The 25274-nt window shown below is 42.6% G+C and overlaps 1 protein-coding gene across 1 annotated transcript in view; it reads right to left on the reverse strand.

Moving 5' to 3' along the window:
* mgat4b (alpha-1,3-mannosyl-glycoprotein 4-beta-N-acetylglucosaminyltransferase B) overlaps positions 1-25274 on the reverse strand; it is a 102753-nt gene that overhangs the window by 37368 nt on the left and 40111 nt on the right. Inside the window, exons 2-6 of the mRNA XM_084353938.1 lie at positions 11437-11616; positions 11192-11335; positions 8687-8820; positions 3952-3998; positions 2357-2470 (exon numbers count right to left, since the gene is read on the reverse strand). Coding sequence (XP_084210064.1) covers positions 2357-2470; positions 3952-3998; positions 8687-8820; positions 11192-11335; positions 11437-11616 — 619 coding nt within the window. The remainder of the gene's footprint in view (positions 1-2356; positions 2471-3951; positions 3999-8686; positions 8821-11191; positions 11336-11436; positions 11617-25274) is intronic.

Raw genomic sequence — 25274 nt, forward strand, 5'->3', positions numbered from 1 at the left:
CTTTATAAACTTTGTGAAACGCTGTCTCTGACAAATTCTTTATTATTTGTTCCTTCTTGTAAATTCAGCAAATGTTCTACATGAACTTCTTTCTGTCTTCGTGTAAAAACATGGTGTCTGTTTGTCCCACTGATGGACGGGTTTGTTTGAGTATAGAGCAGGAAGTGACATCTGATCCCAGGTGGTCACTCAGGCTCTTCTTCTACTCTACTTTCTCCTGACATTGTGTTCACTAGCAAGTTGCTGAAAAGGGAAAATAAAGCTTGTTAGCAAGATCGCTACAAAAAGTCCACATGTTTTATTTAAAAGAGGTTTTTGTAACATTGACGCTTGTCTCGGTGCAACACAGCTGATAATCTACTCCACCTTCCTCAGTCTGGACAGTCTGGCTCTTCGTTCTCTCCTTTCAATTTCAAAACTGTTCAGACGGCTTGTCATTGGTCAGCAGCGCTAATTCACAAGTCAAAGTTCAACAATATTGAACTCTACATGGATTTATTTTGTGGATCCTCTGATCGCAGTTTATTCTAAATCCTGATGTGTCCAGACCTTCATCCTTCCTCCCCTCCGTCCTCCATCTTGTTTCCTTCCTTTCTCCATTCAGCTCCTCTTTCCCTCACTCCTCCTACTTCCTTCAATCTTTCCTTCCCTCTAAATTCACCTCCGCCCCCTCTCTCCTGTGTTACCACGGTAACAAGACCAAAAAGGGGTGGAGTAACAGTTTATTAAGTAAAATGATGTCACCTCGAGCTGCACACTGACTCCTAACGAAAGTGTGTGTGTGTGTTTCCCTTTAGGATGCCAAGGAGGACCAATTTAAGTGTGTGTGTGTGTGTGTGTGTGTGTGTGTGTGTCTAGTTAGCTCGCTCAGTGTGGTTCAGAGCCTCATGAATTAGCCATGACAGGCTGACAGAAGCCTGGGGAGCTGTTAAACACACACACACACACACACACGCACACACGCACACACACACTCAAAATTACACAACTTTCACTGATAACTGAAGCTGATAAATCAAACGCACGCACAGGTGACTGTGCGTGCGTGTGTGTGTGTGTGTTTTAATTAATATAAACTGCAGTTGTTTAAAGTCGAGGCTCAATACAGTGAAACTAACCTGACCTGTTGGTCAGTTGGTTGGTTGGTTAGTGAGTTGATTGGTTGGTAAGTTGGTCAGTTGATTGGTTGGTCAGTTGGTTGGTTTGTCAATTGGTTGGTGAGTTAGTTAGTTGGTGGGTTGGTTGGTTGGTTGGTTGGTTGGTTGGTTGGCTGCTCAGATGGTTGGTCAGTCAGTCAGTCGGTTGGTTGGTTGGTTGGTCAATTGGTTGGGCAGTTGGTTGGGTGGTTGGTCAATTTGTTGGTTGGTTGGTTGGTCAATTGTTTGGTTGGTTGGTTGGTTGGTTGGTTGGGTGGTTGGTTGGTTGGTCAAGCAGTTGGTTGGTGAGATGGTTGGTGAGTTGGTTGCTCAGTTGGTTGGTTGCTCAGTTGGTTGGTTGGTTGGTCAGTTGGTTGGTTGATTGGTGAGTTGGTTGGTTGTTTGTAAGTTGGGAAGTTGATTGGTTGGTTGGTGAGTTGGTGAGTTGATTTGTTAGTTGGTTGGTTGGTCAGTTGGTCAGTTGATTGGTTGGTCAGTTGGTTGGTTGGTCAATTGGTTGGTTGGTTGGTTGGTTGGTTGGTTGGTTGGTGAGTAGGTCAGTTGATTGGTTGGTTGGTTGGTCAGTTGGTTGGTTGATTGGTGAGTTGGTTGGTTGGTTGTAAGTTGGGAAGTTGATTGGTTGGTTGGTGAGTTGGTGAGTTGATTGGTTAGTTGGTTGGTTGGTTGGTTGGTTGGTTGGTTGGTTGGTTGGTCAATTTGTTGGTTGGTTGGTTGGTTGGTTGGTGAGTAGGTCAGTTGATTGGTTGGTTGGTTGGTTGGTTGGTCAGTTGGTTGGTTGGTCAGTCGATTGGTTGGTCAGTTGGTTGGTTGGTTGGTTGGTTGGTTGATTGGTGAGTTGGTTGGTTGGTCAATTGGTTGGTCAGCTGGTTGGTTGTTGGTTGGTTGGTTGGTTGGTCAATTGGTCGGGAGAGGTATGCACTCTACTGGGTGCCATCCTACTTTACAAATAGATTATTTGTAATCTAATCTAATCTGATCATCTGTCGCACTGAAGACGAGTTTCCTTAAACAACAAACAACATGGACGGACTCCAGAAAAACCTAATACATTTCCTGTTTACTGACCTGTTGTTATTCAAATAGACTTTTATAGTAAAAGAGAAGTTTCTGAAGCCACACACACAGACACACACACACACACACATGCATACATACATACACACACATGCACACACAAACACACACATACACACACTGACCTGACTCTCTCCTTTGGGTCTCCGAAGGACTCTCGGAGTCGAGAGAAGTCGGGGTAGAAGTGGACGGACGGAGAGACGACCTCCAACAGACCCGACTGGATCTCTACTGGAAAACTGACAGACAGACAAACACGTTAGTTTACTTCACACTTCACTGGTTGTTTATTGTTATATACATTATAACATATAACACACTGTCTTCACTTGTTATATCAATAAAGCTGACTGAAACTGAGGCAGACAGAGAGTGACAGAGTACATTTAATTGACAGTCAGCAGACATCAGTTAGGATGTACAGTATGGCTTTGCCTTTGAGTATAACCGAGTACATTTACTCAAGTACGGTCACTAGTATAATTTTGATCTACTTGTACTTTACTCGAGTATTTCCATTTTCTGCTACTTTATACTTCCACTCCACTACATTTTGGATTCATTAGATAACTTTAGTTACTAGTTACTTTACAGATTACATGCTGCATCAGAGCCAAAGTTGCATATTTCATAAATTAATTGATTTTTATCATCAATCATTTTAAGAAAAACACCACAAAAACACAGTTACTTTTACTGGTACTCTTGATACTTAAGTACATTTAATATCAGATACTTTAAGACTTTTACTTTACTCTTATTTGGAGGTACTTTACTTGAGTGTTTCCATAATATCCTACTTTTCTACTCCACAACAACTGGGAACTTTTTTTTTCTGCACTACATTTATCTGACACTTTTAGGCACTTCACAGATTAATATTTTACATACAACACATCTTTAAAGATTAAAAGTCTGAACTGATGTTGTGTGTCCCATGAATCATGTGACGACCTCTCAGATTTATCTGGTGACCCTCTGGAGGGCCCGACCCGGAGGTTGGGAACGCCTGGACTAAACTAGCTAACTGTAGTAGGTAGTCCAAACTGTCTCCACCTGGAGCTGCGCCAACAGTACAACAGTAATAGAGTATTTTTGTAGTGGTACTTTTACTTCTTCTACCACTCAGATTGAAAGAACGATATCAAGTGAGGAGGTAGGAGGAAGGATGCAAACATAAGAGAAGAAGGAAAGGAAAGAAGGATGTAGAGAAGGAGAGATGAATTTGGGAGTTGGAGGTGTGAATGAAATGATAATGAAGCGTAGAAAAGAAGGAGGTGTGGGAAGAAAGAGAAATGACTGACGGAGACGAAGGATGAAGGAAAGAAAAAGACGAGGTGGAGGAAAAAAATCAAACTTGATCTTTGAGTGTAAAAACGTTTTTACAGAAAGGTTCCTGCTGCTGACACAGTGTGTGTGTGTGTGTGTGTGTGTGTGTGTGTGTGTGTGAGAGAGATAAATTAATCATGCACTAACACGCTGCACTTTGACTACATGCCGTGAACAATGGCACACACACACACACACACACACACACACACACACACACAGCTGTTCACACATGGCGGCGATCAAAGGCTGACGCATACAAGCCGAGATCAAACGCAACACACACACACAAACACACGCACACACACACACACACACACACACAGTGTGAAGATCCCCCTCTAGCATCTGTTGCCATAGAGACGGCATCCCATCATGCAGGTGGACTTACAGGCGCTTCAGGTTGTCTGCTACACTGCTGGCATACTGCTGGTCAGCCTGAAAACACACACAGACAGTCAGGGTGTCAGGTGATACTGTGACATCATCAGAAGTCCTGACTCCGCCCCTACAGGAAACAGGAAGTTATTTCAGTGTAGTGGACACACTCGGTACTGCAGGTCATGTGACACACAGGCCCTAAACTGACGGTTATAAGAACTTTCTGATGTTTCAATGTGTGATGATCATTTTCTTTATAACACAGAACACTACGAGTTTGCTGATGTCTTGGTTGCTAACTAGCGAGCTAGCTTACACTATTTTCACCAATTTGTGCGACATTTGACGGATTTCAATACAACGTATCTCAGCTCAGATCACTTATACTAGTCAGAGAAATACATTCAAATAAAAGAAAAATGTAAGTAGAAAACATATTTATAAATGAATGATATATTTAAATAAAATTTGAAAAAATATACACACAAATCCAAAAGACCAACTCTTCACCAACCTGCAAAAAGCAGAGATGTCCTCTCTGTCAGATGATTTTTATCATGATACAAAAACTCTGGAAACACACAGGTCAAATATAGAAAGTCCATTTTCAGCCTAAATCAATGCAGAGCTAAAAAATGTGCCTGAATTCTCTTTTTCTTTGGATTTGATTCTCTGCACCATAAAAAGTTGTGTGCGTGTCGCCTTTGACTCGCCCCGTCTCTACAGTCTTCAAGTTGAGCAACCTACTAACAAGCTAGCAGCTCTTACAACGCGTACCGATTACCGTTGTATCTACAGGAAACATCAACATCATTCTCCGAGCTAACAACCTACACACTGAAGACTACTTACCCTTACCTGGTTGCTAATGGTACGAAGCTAAGCTAACAGCTGTTACCTTTTCTTTTGTGCAGAATTAGCATGACATGAATGAAAAAAACAAATTTTCCTTCCTGATTCTGACACCTGAACTTTGCGTATTGGTTGATCTGATCCAGTGTGTTAAAGACAAATCTGCATTTATTAGCATTTTCTCCAGCTGCTAACCCCGTGTGGATGTAGGTGTACGGGACGCTGCTGGAGGTATAGGGTTCTGTGTCTAATAAATCAATTCTGTGGACTCGTGTACTCGCCGATACAGTTTCCAGTGTTTTAACTTCGATACTGGTAGCAAGTTCAGAACAACTCTATGAACAACAACAGTCCCTCCTGACACTATTTTGCATCCTGGATTTAAATAACCCCAAGGACAGTTGTGATTGGTTTAAAACAAGCCATTACAGCAGGATGAGGATCGGTGCAGCCAGACCTTTCTCCTGAGCTGTGGAGACACTTCACCTGCCTCCCTCCTGGATCAGATCGTCTTTATTTTTGGATTAAAGTAAATGAGAAGTTTAATCTCACTTTGTCCGTCAGTGTGTTTCTGTGTTCTGCACCAGAACCGTCACAAACACGACGGCTCTGCAGCAATCATGAAGTCAGAATGAGATCACTGAATATTTTTATGTTTCCTGCACCAAAACAAAACACACACACACACACACACACACACACACACACACACACACACACACACACACGCTTTTTCCCCCTCAAACACCAACAACAACTTGAGCAATCGTTGACATCACAGCTCAGCCTCTCGCTCGGCCAATCAGGCCCAGTTGGACTCCCTCTTGGGACCCAATCATCTGGCTCTGAAAGGTCGCTGAGAGGTCACACGTGTTTCCATCAGCCAAACGGAGCCGTGGCCCGTCGGGCCCTGCAGAGAGTGTGCGATTTGTTTTAGCGTCCTGGAGGTGCCAGCTGGGTGGAGCTTACCATAGAGCTCAGTGTTAATGAGGAGCAGACGGAGCGTAGAGCCGCTTCTAACTTCTCACCGTCAATATTTACTCAGAGTTCTTCTCTTTCTGAGCCTCTCCGGTTCTGACAGAGACATTTTTATGTTTGACCATTTTAACAGCTAGAAGAAGAAAAGAGAGGCCGTCGTGTGAGCCTGAAACAAGCTGCAGACACTGTTGTGGATCAGTGAGGTGGTCGGCGGGTGCAGAGCTGATGGAGTTTCAGTTCAGTTTGAGTCCAATTAAGAGATATAAGGAAGTGTCTATCAGCCGCACATGAGCTCCAACTGAACCCGACTGAGAGAGAGCTGTCGGAACCGAGGAGGCAACTCTGTCTGGACGTGGTGAAACAAAACTCTGACATAACAAATCATAAATCTACTGCTGATACCGATGTTTATGATGGAATCATTAAATCCTGATAAATATGATCTCATGATGAAAAGAAATATATTTGGACAGCGACTGGTGCTGAAATGAAAGTACAATACATTTTGAATGCAGGATTTTAACTCGCAACTTTCTACTTGTACTCACACACACAAGCAGATTTTAACTAGCTCTGAAGCTCTCAGTTTGATACCGAGGCCTCGATATGACCGACATCAGAAAATTAATTTCTATTGGTTTTATTTATAATTCTTAACGCTGCCAACAGGTCAGATTTGTCACAAGATAAGATGAGGCAATTTAAAGTGTGAAGACCAGAACGCTGAAAGCTTCACCTGACCTGAGACTCAAGATAATGACTGGATTTTACTTTCTGGCTGAACTGTCCCTTGAAGGATGAAGCTCTTTAAGTGCAGCAGACTTTGAGACAATCACCGCCGACGGCATCTTCCAACCGGACCGAACTTCACCACAAGTGATGCGACCGCTCCAGGAGGAGAGGCAACAGAGCCGTACAGGCTCAGCTTAACGAGCTTGGACGAGGATTTGAGAGGATTTAAAACCGATCCTGGATTCATCCTCCTGGACAGAGAGGTCAACACCGCTGCAGCTGGAGAGAACTCACAAAGAGACAAAACACTAATTAAGAAAATGTCTTCATGTGCTGTCAGATTGGTGGAGGTGTTGCAGTCTGTTGGGCTCTCAGGGCCACCGTAGCTTCCTCCCTCATGGTTTGGTTCGTTTGGTGAATGAACCAGAGTTAAAGTTTTTGTCTGTGTTACTGTCAGTCAGTTTCAGTGATTTTATACTTTCCATTTCCTCTTCTCCCTCAGCCTATTTTCTGTTTCCCTCCTTGTTTTCAGTTTGTTTTCATTTGTGTCTCCATTCGTCATTCTGATATCTTCTTCCTCCTGTTTTCATTTTCCTGCAGCCTGATGTTTAAACTCCCCTCAGGGTTTTTGTTTTATCTCACAGACGCAGTTTGCAATTTCCTGGCTGATGGATTCAGACTGAACAGAAGTTAAAACGGAGCTCGGCTCATCTTTTACTCTGATGTTCAGGTTCCAGAGATCCTGAAGAATAAACTCATCATGCCGAGTCTCAGCAGGTCTTTGTTTTGCACGAGCACTTAAAGGTTTTAAAGTGGAGAGATGTGTAACATGAATTTTACATGACTGAAGGATGTTGTACTGAAGGAGCAGGAGAACATGTGATGTGACTCAGCGGGGCAACACAACCCGACTGATCCCCCTGCAGACCTACAACACGCTCTTTATTTCACATGAACAGGTCTGAAATCAGCCGCTGCCTGAGTCCCAACATCTGCAGGATAATGTCTCCGAAGATAACTGAAACTCTGATCAACTGAACTTATCAGTCTATTATCATCTCTACCACATTGTGTTTGAGCTGTGTAGCTCCAAAACTATAGGGGGCAGCATCACCTCTAACTGCTGCTCACTGCACTCTTTGGCTGTAGCAACTAGCTCCCGTAAGCAAGAAGCTCAGTTAGCCGTGGAGCCGGTGGCCCTTCAGTTTGTTCAGATCGAGACCTCAGATCATGGGGAGAGGTCACCACGGGCCATGAATACTTACTCTGTGAACTGAGGAGTTATTTGGACCGAACCAACACTGTTCTGGTGAGTTTGATTCAGCCCACTGCTGTACTAATGTCACAATTCTGAGTTTAAAGTCTGAATTCTGACTGTTTCCTCAGAAACCAGCCTCAGTCTGAATGAAGTGTGTTTGACGATGAGTTAACGAGGCGATTCAGCTCGTCTGAGTTCAGAAACTTGAGTTCAGATGGTGGACGGTTGTATTTTTCTGTTTAGAAGGAAAATAGGTGTCATAATGTTTCCTTTCTTGACATTTAATGAGTTTATTTTGTTGACTTATTAGACTCAGTAGTGAACTGGCTGCTTTTACATCTCCAGCTGTTTAAAACATGAAACTATATATGTGTAAGGAGTTTTTAAAGATCTTCAGTAGGAACCAATGGGCTTGGAGCTGAGCCACGGACAGGAAGTCGGACAGTGTTGAGAGACGGACCAACATGTTGTTTGTTTTGGAGATTTGATGACGATGAAAGTCACTAAGAAAGTTAGAAAATAACGAATCATCGCTTGAATTGAAACTGCGGCACAGACACAGTTCACAGTGTGACCTCCATCGTTGTTACTGCAGACACACACACACACACGTCCTGTTGTGATGTAACTGATAGCGTGCACACACACTTCTCACTAATGTAATTTCACAGCTTTAAATGTTTCAGTGAACACACACGTCATCCTCGTTTCACTTCCCTGCAGCTGTATGAGGTTAGCGTTAGCACTGAAGCTAACCATTATCCCTCAATGTCTGTGTGTGTGTGTGTGCGTGTGTGTGTTGGGGCTCATTAGCTAAACCACTGACCTTCAGAAAGCATACGAGAAAGCATACGCATCAATAAGCACTCACGTTGACGGCCAATTATCCACACACACACGCACACGCACACACACACGCACTGACCTCTGCGATGAGGACGACGATGACACAGTCCTCCTTCTCGGCGGCGCTGAGCTCTGACATCAGAGAGCTGAGGGTGTCGGTCAGGTAGGAGTGGACCTCCCTCTTCACACTGGGAACCCCCATCACTATGGAGACTGAGACAACACAGGAAACAGACTTCAGGTGAGTTTTCCTTGAAGCAGACAGAGGTCAAAGGTCACAGCAGCCTGAGTGACACACTGAGCTGGTTTTTGTACGCTGACGTGACGTCAGAAACAGAAACACATCAGCGTCACGTTCAGTTTATAACAGGGAACTTCACTTCTTAGATAATAAAGTTTTTATCTATAACAAGAAATATTTCATCTTATAATGTGAGAACGAACCATGAAAACATCTCGTCATGTGAAATATTTCGTTAAAACATAATAGATAATAACTTATATTTCCACGTTATAACGAGACAGTTTCATATATTATTATTATTATTATTATTATCATGTTACAACGTCAAACATTTCTTGATACAACAACATAAGTTATCATATAATGATGTGAAGCTTTAATTAATAACATTTAAGATAATCAGTTTCTTGTTTCAGCAAAAGGTTTGTAAGAAGATATTTTTTAATATATTTCTCATTAAAGTTCCTTATTATAGTGTGAAAAGTTTATTGTTATAACAAGAGAATACTATTATAGAATTTTTTTTCATATTGTAACCTGAAAAGTCTGTATTTTGTAATAACATTAAAAGGTCTTTTTACACTGAGATATATTTCATCTTATAAAAAGAAGAAGAAAAGCTTCTTGTTATTTTCATAGTTTCACATTAACATTTTTCAGGTTATAACAAGATTAATTGTGTATTGTTTTATAGTTTGCATTTTGGGCAATAACATGAACAAGATTGTTATTAGTTTCCACTCATGTTGGTTTTTATGTGAAAATTGAAAATGTGCATAAAAACCTCCTGTCGTAATTTGACTAACATTTCATTATGAATCAGTTCCTCTTCCCCTCTTGTGATGTAACGTCTTTACAAATCTGAAGGGAAAAAGGTGATTTTAATTTTCTGAATAGTTCAGGGAGTCAGGGAATGTCAGTTTCTCTCAGCAAGTTCAAACAACCAGCAGAAAGTGTAAAGTTCCTGAAAATGTAAAGTTTTTCCAGCAGACACACAGAGCCAGGAGGTTGTTCAGGGAGCAGAGGAGGTTTTAAAGTTCACAGTAGTTCACAAAGACCTGCAGCTGTAGAATAATCCAGTAAATACATGAAGCTGGAGCCAGAGGGTCGACCAGGAGGCCTGGGGATGTGAGGTACTCCCAGCAACTACACAGAGCCCGTAGTTAATCCTAAATAATGGGATTGGGCAGGTTTTCCAGCAAATAAACAGAGCTGGAGGGTCTGGAGGGTAGCTGAGGTGCTGTGAGATCGTTGAGCATCACACTTTCCCTCAGGTCTCTCTTTACTGTTCATATGTTTGATATCAAGCTAACATCAGTTAAACTCAGCACTTCCTTCCTGTAAGAGGTTTCACAATAAAAGCCCTCCTTGGCATCGTCTCTCCAGGCGGTTTAATTTCATTTTCATATTTTGATGTGTTTATCAACAATCTATGATAAATCCTGATTTTATAAACCAAACCAGACTGAACCAGGACAGTGAGTCTCTCCCTCTCTCTCTCTCTCTCTCTCTCTCACACACACACACACACACACACACACACACACACACACACACACACAGAGCCTCTGGCTGTGTATCTGTAAATTAACAAGTCTGTTTTTCTTTAACCTGATTGTCTCTACTCGATGCTCCGGGAAAGAAACGCTTTGTGTTCAGCCTGTATTGTTTCAAAAACTTAAGATCGAAATCAGATTTGTCACACACACACACACACACACACACACACACACACACACACACACACACACACACACACAGATAAAAACACATACATTTCTTTCAGTGTTTCTTCTCCTGTTTTTTATCTCTCTGTCCTCCACCTGACTAACCTGTTTTACTCAAAGTGCATCATAAATATATTTGACACACACACACACACACACACACACACACACACACACACACACACACACACACAGTAATATCTTAGATTTTCTGATGTGTTTGTTCTCTGGTTCTGTATTTATGCCCTCTGTGTACAGCACACTTGTCAGGAAACGGTTTGCTAAGCAGAAAAAATGCTTTACAACTAAATTAGACCTGACACACACACACACACACACACACACACACACACACAGTGACCTTGGTCCAGCCTGGTTGCTTGTAGCTGTTTTATTCTCCAGGCGGTGTGGAGTGTATCGGGGGGCCGCAGTGAGCTGTTTCCCCAGGGAAGGTGCACCGTGCCTGGGTTGATTATTCTGCCGGCTCCCCGGGCCGGAGTGGAGGTGTGTGTGATTTAATGACGTTTTCTTATTTCCTTTCAGCCTTTAATGCGCTGAATAAATAAGTTGTGTTTGTGTTTGTTATCATGGAGATGGTCGGCTGGTGTTTCACCTCCGGTGCGTCCCTGCCCCACGTGCACGGCCGGCAGCAGGCTGTCCTCTCTGTTCAGCAGGTGAGGAAGATGATGGAAGATGGAGGGAAGCTGCAGGACGTTTTTACTGCTGCTCACATTCCACAGCTTCAGCCTCGTCTCCTCTGAAACCAGAACACAAGAGCGGGGCGAGACCAGGTTACTTTATATAAGCCCAGATGACACCACACTGGACCGGGTCACATCAGATGAGACTCTCACTGACCGGAGAGGCTGCTCCAGGTGCGGTTGATGTCTCTCAGCGCCTGTTTCTCTGCGATGGCCCTCTTGATCTCCTCCAGGACCAGGTTGAGCTCTTTGGAGCGCCGCAGGTTCTCCTGCTCGGCCGAGTGGAGGCGCTCCCTCAACGCCAGGAACTCCCTCTGGTAGATGTCCACCACATCTCCTGCAGAGAGGAAGAGGAGGTGAGGAAGAGGAGGAGGAGGAGGAGAGAAGGAGGGTGAGAGGAAGAGGAGGAGAGGAAGAGGTGGAAGAGAGGAAGAATGAGGAGGAGAAGAGGAAGTGGAAGAGGAGAGGAAGAAGAGGAGGAGAGGAAGAGAAGAAGAGGTGGAAGAGAGGAAGAGAAGAGGAAGAGGAGGAGAAGAAAAGGAGAAGAGGAGGAGGAGAGGAAGAGGAGGAGAAGAAAAGGAGAAGAGGAGGAGGAGAGGAAGAGGAGGAGGAGAGGTCATTACAGGTTTTTTCAGCAGTGTGTAAAACACCAACATGTTGTTTCAATTGGAAAATGGCAAATGTTGGTGAACATGAGTCATTCTGTGTTTTTATGTCCTGAAGCTGTTTTCATTTGAAAGTGAATATTAGAGATTTTCAGGAGACAGATGTTAATGCTGTTGTCCTCCTCAGGACTGTGTGGCAGCGTCATGAGATTACTCCTCAGACAGAGTACATGTAGGACTCAACCAGCTTGTCGTCATCAACAGGTGGAGAAAAAAAAGACATAATCTGAATAAAAACATGAAACTATAAAGCTAAATCCTTCATCTGCTGCAGCAAACATGGTCCATCATCCCTCCATCATCCTCTGAGTTAATGCTATGTGAAGGTAAATCTGCAGTAATCCCGGTCACGCTCACACGCAGCCGCCGCCATTCACTCACTTTAACATCAGGACGCTGCGTCAGGCTGCACGCCGCTGATAACAGATGACTACGTGAACAGATCAGTCTGAGATAGAAAAACAGGTTTTAACTGTTTTTATGCTCCTATTTTGTTTTATTTTATTTCGTAATATCGTCAAATCTCAAAGTTTTCTGATCTTTTATATTATTTGTTGTAATTTGTTGTTTACATGCAGCCCAACGTTTATTTGCAGAGAAATGTTTCCATCAGTACAACAGATTCAACACTTCCTCTGATTAACAAAAACTTTTCCTGCGGATGTTTCAGATTAAAAACCCTCCAGTGGCTCAAAGCACAGACTCTTTGACCTTCTTCTTTTTTTTTATGTTGAATCATGTTGACTTTATAAATTACAAATTATACATCATTTTTGTACAATAAAAAGCTTTTATCATGCAGCCAATGTTTGAGTAATGCGGGCGTTTATTTGAGAATTTACGGTATTTGATTACTGTTTACACACAAACTGCAAATGGTGGCATGTTTTTCATGCTTTACAAATGATTCTCGTTTTAAATACAGATAGAAAAAAAGAAAAGTAAATTTAGACCTGATGGTGGCGCTAAAGGAGGAGTCATGAACCCTGTTCATACGTGGTGTTAATATGTATCTCAGGTGATCGAAAACAAGTGGACGGCTCTGAAAACAAGCACCACCGAGATGCATTGTGACCCGATCACTCGAGGTGGTCTGGCACAACATATTTTTTATAGTGGAAACGTTAATGCATCCTGACATGGTCATCATCAGTGCAGGTTGCGGTGGTTGCTATGGCGACAGGTTAAAATATCTGTCCTGGGCCAAGTCGGAGGACCTCCTACTCAACTGACATCCTCCGTGAAACAACAAGAAAACATGTCACATTTTAATAATACAGTGAACAGTCACCGATATAGGCTACATCTTTGTCGCCTGTGAAGAAAGTCACCAGACTCCGTCTGAAAAACGCTCAATTTTGAGAAGATTGTTTCATGAGGAGAAACTGAACAAACTTTGTTAAACAGCTACGACAAATTCTAAGTCATTGTCTCCTTCTTGTAAATTCAGCATTAAATGAAAACATGAAGTTGTTTGTCTCCTTGTAAAAAGTGTCAGTTTGTGGCAGCATGGCTGTACCAGCCTGTCTGCTTCTGTGTCTAAAGTGCTAAAGTCTTACCTGCCAACATTTAGCAGCTGTTTGAACACACTGTTTACACTGATTTCACCATTTACACTCCATTTATGAAAGAAGAAACATTTTATTGACGCTAAACATGTCACATTTTACAAATACACTGAACAGTAACCAATATAGGCTACTTCTTTGTCCCCGTGGAGAAAGTCCCCAGACTCCCTTAACAAACAGAGTTGTTGGGTTAGGAGACACTTTATAAACTTTGTGAAACGCTGTCTCTGACTAATTCTTCATTATTTGTTCCTTCTTGTAAATTCAGCAAATGTTCTTCATGAACTTCTTTCTGACTTTGTGTAAAAACATGGAGTCTGTTTGTCCCGGTGACGTTTATTTGCATGTAGAGCAGGAAGTGAGATCTGATTACAGGTGCTCATTCAGATATATGTAAATGTCAACACACTGAATGAAGAGGATTCAACCTCTGAATATTTATGGTAATCTGACCAGTATCTTGTGTTTTTCCTTGAATATACTGTTGGTGCGTTCTGTGTTTCTGTGTCTGAGCTGAACTTTAATAGATGGAAAGTAAAAACACTCTCATTTTGCTGTAATTATTCCCCTTAAGCCTCATTAATGGAGCACAATAGTCACATCTGTTTGGATGATAACTAAAGTGCACACACACACACACACACACACACACACACACACACTGCTGATGAGTTTTTAATGATGCTCCTGCCCAGTTATTTATCTGCTCTGATGAAATAATCTCCTTCCTGCAGCACTCAGTCTGTTAACAGGGAGTCTGTTTCTGCAGACTGAAGGAAACTCAACAGTCACACAAAGTGCTTTAAATTCCTCACAAACAACATGATGCAGAAATACAGTGACTTAGCCTAGCTTAGCATAAAGACTGGAGGCAGGGGGAAACAGCTAGCCTGGCTCTGTCTGTGATATCAGCAGATAACCTAAGTTTGGGTTTAAGAGTCAGAGTCAGTGAGAAAAAGTGTCTCTACTGGATCAAAGAAAATAGCTCTCACTGTCTGATTGAGAGGAACCTGTCAATACTTAGATCAATTAATCATTAAGGCGAGCAGCTGAAAAACATCTGGACGACACATCACAGCATCTGCACCTGACCAGCTGTCCACAGGAGAAGAAACAAAAACACCAAACTGCTGAATGAAGACAGACGTGTGAACAACAGCTGGTTTAATCCCTCCAGAGACAGAGGATGACTGAATATGAGGCAGATTTTCGCGGCAGTGTGACGGATATTAAGTTAATGTGAGGATGTGAGCAGACGGGCACCGCAGACTGGCACAAAGAGGCTTTTGTGTCAGTTCCTTATAAGTTTTGAGACAAGTCTTAACCGTTACAACAAACGTCTGTGCAGTTCTTGAATCAACACCAGACTGAACAAACAGTCTGACAGTTAAAATTTGCAAGAATCTCGAAGTGAAAATCTGTGTTTGTATCAATCTGTATACAGCCTAAGAAGGCTGACGTCTGTTCGTCCGTCTGTCCAGTAATTCTGGTCCAGATTGAGACATCTCAACAACTAGTGGACAGAAACAGTTTGGTGACCCGCTGACTTCTCATCAGGCAGCCAAAAGGAGGAAACATTTTAACTTTTACACAGAAAAACTCAAAATTTCAGGCAGATTGTTGAAATTTCATAACATTGTGGGCACCCGTCTCAGACTACTGCTATGAAAAGTGAGCCGGATTAGCTGTTAGCAATTCCTGTTTGTAGTTTTAATGTGGATGTACAGACAACCATCACTGGATCACTGCGATACTGAAGAAAACTTAAAAACATGATGATTATTAGGCAAGTTCTGCAGTTACAAAAAGAGTCTTTTTCTACAATTTCTAAGTGGATTTTTGGACATTTCTTGATCAACAGTCCACAAACCTCCACAACTGACTTACTGGGTGCCACCATGAGACAATAATTTCAACTTTCATCCAGAAAAATTTGAATTTAAGAGGCATATTGTTGTAATTTCCTGATGCAGGTCCTGCTCTTTAAACGATGAAGCCTCATGATTTTAAAGACTTTTCTGTTGCACAGGGTTTTCAAAGTCGAACCGTGTGTATGCCCACCTCAGACAAATGCACTACAAGTTATGCAGAATTAGCTGTTAGCAGCTGCTGTTTGTGGTGTACCCATGTATGTGCAGACAACTATCACTGGATCACTGTGATACTGAAGAAGACTTAAAAACATGAAGATTCTCAGGGGAGTTCTGCAGTTATAAGGAGTGACTTGTTTTCTCTGATTTCTGAATGGATTTATGGACGTTTCTCCTCAGTGGACATCAGAGATAATGATGATCAAACACTAACAACCTGGTTTTGCTGGTCATGTTGTGGCTGTAATGTGACAGTGCAGCCTGTAGGGGGCGCCTGCAGGACTCCAAACTGCATCACACTGACTTAAGATGTTTTTCTTTCAAGTTAAAACAGAAAAAAAGCAAACAGAATAGGATTTACGATGCTTTCACAACCAGGCCGACACAGTAAACAGTGTGTGAGAGTGAGAGAGTGTGTGCGTGTGCGTGTGTGTGTGTGTGTGTGTCAGATAATAACACTGTGAAAACAGTCATTGTGTTTCGAGGCTCGGCTCTCTACAGGATTACATCCTCATATATTCATGCTCGACCCAACAGCCACTGATGTCCTGTGTGTGTGTGTGTGTGTGTGTGTGTGTGTGTGTGTGTGTGCGTGCATGTGCGTGCATGTGTGTGTGTTCATTCTGCCTATTCCAATAATTAATCAAAGATAACAACATCAATGACGGGTAAGTTAAGCATTCGTTTGGTGTCAGAGGTCATCAGGCTGCTGCGAGGAGACACCAAACACACACACGTGAACACACACACACATACACAGTACACACACACACACACACACACACACAGGCATATAGGCTACACACACAGCGCAGCTCAGATCAATAGCTGAATGTCGACGGATAAACAGCACTAATACGCTGTAATCCTGCACTGTAATACCACAACACACACACACACGCGCGCACACACGCACACATTTGTGACATACAAAGCAGAGTTGAGAGGGCGGTCAGGTTGAGTCATCATGTGGTGTGTGTGTGTGTGTGTGTGTGTGTGTGTGTATGTGTGTGTTAGCCTGATAATATAATAGCCACCAATCACAGGGTGGAGACCACCCAGGTAATGAGATTACCCAGCAAGCTCTTTCTCTCTCTCTCTCACACACACTCACACGCACACAAGCACACACACACACACACACACACACACACACACACACACACACACACACACACACACACACACACACATTACTCCAGGATGAGTCACAGTTAATGGTCTTCTGGTTTTTCACTCGACAGGAAGCAGGAGGTCTGAATGATCTTTAAAACCTGTCACTGTCTGTAATGATTAGTATCATAGTGATTGATTCTGACGCAGACTGTTGAGACTAAAGATAAAGGTTAAATAAAGCCTCGCTCACACCTGCTGTCTCTCCCTGAAACGTTCACGATCATTTCCTGCATGACGTCATGTGTGAACAGCAGCACGGATCAATACCACCAGTTTACCTCCTCAACACTGAGTAACATTTCAGGGAAATGAATCCAAAGGTCATCGTTGAGTTTGTTGAACTGAAGTCAGGTTAGGTACTGTACGTAATAGTGTTGTGTGAAGCCGTTATGATGATGTCCACAGAGAAACATCCTGATGGATCGCTGTTTGGCGTGTCTGAATTTGAGGCAGTGTGTCCACCGTCCTCTAGTCGCCGCTGTGACTCCATGAAGAGCGCCAGGCTTTGAAGCCAGTTTTCGTAGTGGCCAGTGTGTAATGACATTGTCACATGATGCACTACGGCCCAAAAGGACAACATTGTGAAAGAAGTGGCGGTGAAATGGCTTTGAGTCGAGTTCTTTATGACCATCTCCAACACTGTGTCCAGGTTTAATGTAACGTCCTTGGCTGTTTGTCACGACGCTCTGATGGCCGCCGACGCGTTTTAAAGTGTTTTTGTCTCTACATCACATGTCTGTAGCTCGCTGTACTGAGGAAGCTGAGCTAAAACAACTGAACGACAACAAGACAGCTGACAGAAACACACACAGAAAAGACACACTGATGTAACCGACAACTGGGGTTCACTGAACTGAGCTGGTTTTATGAGGAAACGTATTCATTATTAAAGTGACGTTACGATGGTCAGGGCTCAGCAGTCGATGGCGATCACTTATGTTAGTCACAGATGTCACATCAGCAGCGTAGTGATTGGAACACAGAGCGAGGTGAAAAGTAGGACCGTACAGTGAAGGTCCAGTGCGTGACGGCAGCCATGTTGGTGTGACAGATGCTGACTGACGACCTGTTCAGTCGTTGTGTTGGATGTTAGTGGCGTCAGTTTGAGCTGAAGCTTGTTTGTGTTGTGATTTCTGAGAGTCAGCGCTGATTAAAAAAAGTTTGGAAACTTTAATTTGAGGACGTGTTGTGAGGAGGGAACAACAAACCTAAACCCATTGTTACAGTTAATCACTTTTATAGATTGATTTTTAAATGTATGAATTAATAAATCAGCTGCAGTTAAGCTCTGACATTAATTACATTTATTTTCCAGCCTCCATATTATCATCTGTAGAGCCGACCACAGCAGCATACTAACACTGTGTGTGTGTGTGTGTGTCTCTGTGTGTGTGTGTGTGTGTGGAGGATCTTTCTCACATGGCTGAGCTTCACGGACAGAACGGTCTGGCACTTTCTAACGAAGTCCCTAACGAGGTCTCTAACGAGGGGTCTCCCAACCCTCTGCCCCACCACCACCACCGCTCCCCCCCTCACCCCCTCATCTCACCCCCGGCAGATGGTGTTTAATCAGAGAGAAACACACACACACACACACACACACACACACACACAGAGGGAGAGATAAATGAAGGAACAAGTGCTGTTAGTCAGTCCAGCCTCTCTGCAGATTAGCACTTATCACAGCAGTGACGAGACGTTATCAGCTCCACGTATCAAACCCAACATCTTGTCTGGAAAAGTCTAAAAGATTCCAGAAAAACAGGAAAAGGTACAAACTCTAAATAGCTCTGAGTAACCCTCTGACACTCAGATGGGAGTTCAAAAATGTCCAGCAGGATGTCGGAGCGGCAGCAGGGTCCACAGGACGACTGACAGGAAAACTGTTTGGGTTTTACCTGCTGAGTCAGAGTGAAGTGTGTCGGAGGACGAGGGGGGAAGGAAACCAAAGCTGCTGAGTCAGCTGACAGCGACGGGACGGTCACAGAGTTACAACAGCTCGTTATCAACGAGACTCAACAAGAGGACAGGCGACTGAAGTGTTACTGAAGCACTGACACAAAACACAAAGATGAAGGTGACAGAATGACTGAAAATCAGACCAGTTAGACCAGAACCATGAGAAGATCTTACTGGAGGAGAACTAATAGATACGCGAGATCTTTCATTCCTTCTGTCAGGTCACTAAATTCAGACAGTATCATTTTAAATCACATTTTTAAGACAGCTGTATCAAATGTGTATTTCTTTCCCCTCAGCTCTTCATCCTGCTGTCCTTCTCTGTCCTCTGTCTGTTTGTCGCATTGCTTGTGTGAATGAACTGACCTCTTTGGGATCAATAAAGTTGTTGAATCAGAATCTGTAAATCATAAATCAATAAAGTGAGTCTGAACATTGTATCTGCAGCAGTAGATAAAGTAAAAAGCGGCTGCTCGGATGTGGTGGTGCTGTGGTTTGATTCAAGGTGATCGATCACTGATTCATTGTTAACTGGATTTTTTTTAAGCTAAAGACAAACAAAGCAACAAAAACCGTCACTGGATCATTAAATTTTATTACTTTCTTTATTGTATTAGTCTTCTAATCACACTGAGGATATTTGTGGGTTACAAAAACAACCCTGAGAGTCTGTGATGATGATTTTTATCTGATGTTTTATAGAACAAATAATAAACAAATAGAGGAAATAACTGACAGACTAATTAATAACATAAATAAACTATACAACATGCCTCATTATGAGTAGTTACTGGGATATTACAGAGTGGTTGTGAGGTTGTTGTAGTGGTCTTGCTGTGTTGCTGCTGTAGTTTTGTGGTTGTACCTATATTGTGTAGTTGTTACGGTGTTTGTGTTGGTTCATAGTGTTAATAACAGTGTTGAGGTAACATGTAATATATTTCTTTTAGTGGTAACAGAGTAATATAACACATTACTAATAATATTACTACAGTTATGTCACATAACGCTCTTTAATCTACATGATGAATCACACCATGTGCTCATTGTTCTGTGGACTAAAATAAAAAGATGTTTGTCTCTTCATGTCATTATAGGCTACATTGTAGAAGCTATAGGTCTGTTGTGTTTCATATGACTGAGCCTACAATTAAAAATATTTATGAAATCTCATATCAGACTGTGATCCTGTCGGCTCATCTCTGAGTCCAAGACCATCGTTTATTTAAACACATCTACACTGTTTAATTGTTCTATAGAGGTTATTTAGGCATTTTGTTGAAAGTAACTAAAAAGTAGTGTAATAGGTAATATATTACTCTACACAGACAGTAATATTGAAATGTAATATATTACTTTAAAATGAAGGTAACTAGTAATATGTAATTCTACAGATGTTTTAGGTGTCTGAGGAGTGATTCTGGGTGTTTTCAGTACGTATCTCCGGCTGTGTGAGTCGCTTGTGTTACACAGTAGTTACAGTTAGTGAAGGTCCAGCAGCTGGTTCTGTGTTTAACTCTGTGTCTCCACTGACTTCAAACCTGAATCCATCCAGTCTCCATCTGTCTGATCCTCTAACAAACACGCTCACATCTCCTGACAGCAGAAACATGAAGCTCACAGATGTTTGACCTCCTCCATTCAAACATCAACATTCAAGCTAACCTCGCCGTCCACACAGAATCTGTCTGATGATAATAAAACATTCATCCAGTCGTTTAATAATCCATCCAAACCACTTACATTTAGTCCAACTGAACTTTATTTAAAATACAGCTGAAGGAGCTGAATCCTCACAGTCTTGACTCTGACGTCAAACTCACTTTCTGAACCTCCGCCGCTGCTTTTTGTGCCTCGTCAGTAAAATTTCTTTGGGGAATAAACCTCCATAATTTGTCTGCTGTTGCAGGAGAAGATGAGTGTGTGCTGAAAACGTCAATGTGTGTGTCTTATCCACTATTTATGTTTCTGTCGCTTCAGCTCCCGACCTGCTTTTCTTAAAAATCTCCGTCTTTTGGATGAACTGAAGAAAAACCAGACAAACAGCGAGAGAGAGAATAAACAGGTGACAATAAACAGCTGATTTCCATCTGGCTGTGTTAAAGGAAGTCAATTATCCCCTCTACACACACGCACACACACACACACAGTGAGGAGTGTGAACACAAGTCAAGGCTGGCGCTTCACAACAATGACATCATCCTCACAGCTTCTGCAGCAAGCTTATTATGAACCAGAACCTCGTCTTTGCTGCTGATGAAAACCATCCCTCTGGATTCTGCTGCTCATCTGGTTTCAGGTTGGTGGTGAGAGCAGGAGAAGACGATATCCCTGACCTCCTCCTCCTCCCTGACCTCCTCCTCCTCCCCTCCACCTCCTGCTGCTCCTCAACGATCCAGAGGCATTCCCTGAGCTGGTGCCATGTATATAAATAGTTCCTCCAGCATATTTTGTGTCCGCCCCATATCGGACCTCTGAAAGCAACGTGATCACCACCAGGTTCCCCTCTGAACACTTTCAGGGTATCCAGCACGTCCTCGTCAGAAAATCAGCTGTGTAGGTCGTCTGTCCCGAAAGTGGAAAGAGGGTCACGCACCCTTGAAGGTCCGCTGTGGTTCACCTGTCGCTGGTAAACAGGTCGGGAGTCATTAGCAATCAACCTAATCAGTCGTTGAGGTGTGAGGGCGTGTTGGGATTTATGAATTTGACTGGTGGTCAGACCAGTAACAATATCAAAGCCAGTAAATCCAGTCACACTTCACTGAAGGTGACATTCAAATTCGTTTTAGACTCTCCGACACAAACGGAGGTCCGACTACAGACAGAACCTGAGCTCTATACATCCTGTTAGCTGTGCTGCACCTTCTGCTTTCATATACTGTTCCACAAAAGACACAAAGAGGTTTGTGGTCAAGCCGGTTATGGGAGCTACTGAGACCGACTAGTGCAAGCTGTTAGCGTTAAGTGTTGTAGCACCGAGCTTCTATCTGAACCTATTTCACCAGGACACACGGATAAACTGCTGCGCCTCTTTCTGAGGAAACACATGTTTTCTGTTGATATACCGTCTCTTTTCTTTAGTCCTCTATGAGCTCATGATGCTCGTAGACTGACTTCACCTCCAGGCTCAGCTCCTCCTGTACAACTCATGTCAAAGTCTGAGTAAAGTGAGTTGAACCTAACTTTTGAATGTTCACACCCCGCCTGTGATTTTTCACACGACTCCCACGATCCTCCTCTGCTGTTCACACTGATTTATAACGTGAGAAGACTCTCTCTCTCTCTCTGTCTCTGTCTCTCTCCATCCTCAGTTAACCTTCTGTCAACACGACCTCAAAAAACTGAAAGCAAATATCTTCCGGTGTGATACGAGCTAAACAACCATCGACAGTGAAGGAAAACAGGAGGTGAAGAGAGACTACGTTGAGCCCGGAGCTGAAGTTTGAACAGACCATAACAAAGAGCTATTCTTCTTTTCTTCCATTAATTCACACAGATCAGAGCGGAGGACCGGTAGGAACATTAGCATTCGAGCCAGACGGAGTGAAACAGAGAGAGCAGGACGGAGCAGCAGGACGGCCAAGAACACCGACTGAACAACAACAGAGAGAAAACACTGAACACATCACAAACTCAAACACAAAGGAGCACAGAGCTGTCAGGAGCATTAGCATGTTAGCCAAAAAACGCTGAATGAAGGACAGAAACAAAGAGTTTCTGTTTTTCCTCTCAGACACAAAGAACGACAGAATGGCGGAGAAAAGGCTGAAAACCTTCACAGCATCCGTCGTCTCTCAGCCAGGTGTGTCTGTCAGCTTTCACACCACAGCCACGGAAAACATGTGAGTCCATCATCAGGCAGGTGTCCACTTTATCTTTAATCTGGACTTCAACAGATGCTGCTTTCTGTGGAAACTGTGATATCAATACAGCATGATGTGTGCACCATATGGTTTGACGTACGCTGTTACAGCTGCCAGGAAAATGACAACAACAATGGAAAGCTGCCGTCGTCGACACACAGAGGGAGAGACGATAACGTGTCGATGACAAATATGAGCAACTCAACGGGATCTGTTTCAAACCGAAGGCGTTAACTAGTCAGGATCTGTGGAAATGATGAAGTAGACTATTCTGCAGAGGAGACCTGCTTCTCTGAACGTATGACACACGTGTGCTGCAGGCGTCAAATGACAGCCGACGTGTGCTGTACTTAAGCATCTACAGTCCTGCTAGCTGCTCTGTGAGGCTGTAACTAGACACAGTAGTGCTTTGAGCTACATGCTAACATCAACATGCTAACATGCTGACATTAGGCCAGAATTAAATAAATAAATAAAAGGCTCAATAAATAAATGATGTGTCATTTGATATGCCAGAATTATATAAGAAAATAAATGGTTATATGAATTAATTTATAAAACGTGACTAATAGATATTTCAGATTTTATTTTCATTAATTCCCTGACTTATTAATTTTCAATTTAATTTTGCATGTTATTTCTATTCATTTTCTTATTTTTTTTAATTACTTATTTATTTCTGTGTTCTTTCCCCTTTTAGCAAGATAATACATGAATAAATAAATAAGTAAATACATAAGACATGAATAAAAAGTGTATTTGAAATATATAAATGAATAAAGTAAACGGTAAAACAAAAGAAAAAGTAAATTAATACTTTAAGGAATTAATGGTAACGTACATAAATATAGAAGTGAATTAAAAGTACCTCTAAAAAAAACAAAGTTGAGGTACTAGTATTTCTATTTTCTGTTACTTTCTGCTTCTCTACAGTTCAACTGTACGTCATCATAGTTATCTGACAGCTTCAGTTACAAGTTACTTTACAAATTAAGATTTTAAATGCTTGAATCAAATAGTTCAAGTCAGCTCCACCTCCACCAACTACAGCAGTAAAATGTTAATTACACATTAATTAAAACTCTTCATTACATTTTGCTGATAACACTTAATATGTAATGTTGTCATGCAGGACTTACTTGTAACAGAGTATTTTTACAGTGTGATATTATTTCTTTTACTTAAGTAAAGGATCAGAATACTTCCTCCAACACACACACACACACACACACACACACACACACACACACACACACAGGCTCCTCAGTTAAAACCCAAACAGTATCATCTGACACCATGACTTCATCGTACGGAGTGTGTGTGTGTGTGTGTGTGTGTGTGAGAGTCTGAGCTCTGGTTTCAGTCGATATGTGGAGTGGATTTGTGTTTATTTGAGCCTTTAGTCAATACTGTTGTTTGTCTGAGTGTGTGAGAGCGTGTGTGACCATGATAATGAGTCTCCGTTTGGTTCATTTCAACTCAAACACACACACACACACACACACGCACGCACGCACACACACACACACACACACACACACACACACACACACACACACACACACACGCACACACACACACACACACACACACAGACTGGTCAGTTGGCAGCGCTCAGATATTTTCACATGCCGCTTCCTCTCAATATCAGCTGTCACATCCAATAGGAACAGAGACAAAGAGATGGTAGGAACCAAAATCTGGCAGCGTTTTGGTTCCTACCCTCCTGTCAGAGCAGATGAAGTCACTGGTCTCACTGGGTTTCTCTGGGATTCAGTTCCCAGTTTCTTTTTGATTTTTAGCCTCAGAATCCAAACAGTGAGAGGAAATGAATCAGAGAAAATCAATTCGTTAATTTAATTTATCCCAAAAACTGAATGTGAGCAGAGATTCAAACGCAGTCATAATGGACCAAAACACATTTAAATGTTGACTGATGTTATCTATGAATGTAATCTTTACACAGAGTCGTTTCAAAACCTCAGTGCCAGGATTACGGTGACCAGCATGACGCCTCTGCATTTTATTTTAATTCAACCCGTGCCTACATGTGTAATTAGTCTGTAAATGTAGAAGATGAAAGTCTCTTCAGGTTGTTAAAATACCCAAATTCGCAGATGGAACACTGAATGGCAGCCACAGGCCACAATAAAAGTACTTTTACTGTCACTGCTGCTAGCTGTCAGAGGCTGCCAACATGGCTGCCACATTAGCATTAGTGTGCTAAAAACAAAACAGGGAGGAGGAGGAGGAGGAGGAGGCAGCGGGGCGTTCAGGATCAGACAGCTGCAGGAAAACACAGACTCAGACTGACTGTGAGTTTCTGACATTTGACTGAAAACGTGAAACGAAGATTCAGAGCGACAGACTGAAGCATCACAGAGAGCTGACTGCAGTCTGTCAGCCTCCTGCTGCATCACACGGTTACCACGACAACCGCGTGTGTGTGTGTCTGTGCGTGAAGGAATTGACTTGACTCGCACCATCTCCAATCACTTGACAATCACACACACACACACTCACACACACACACACACACGCACACACACACACAGATGAGATCAGATGTCCTCTAGACTGTGAAGCGTGTCCTCGCTGTCTCTGCTGCTGCAGCCAATGATAACATGAACACACACACACACACACACACACACACACACACACACACACATAC

This window comes from Pagrus pagrus, assembly GCF_965226575.1.
Source record: "Pagrus pagrus genome assembly, chromosome: 5".
NCBI classification, from domain to species: domain Eukaryota; kingdom Metazoa; phylum Chordata; class Actinopteri; order Spariformes; family Sparidae; genus Pagrus; species Pagrus pagrus.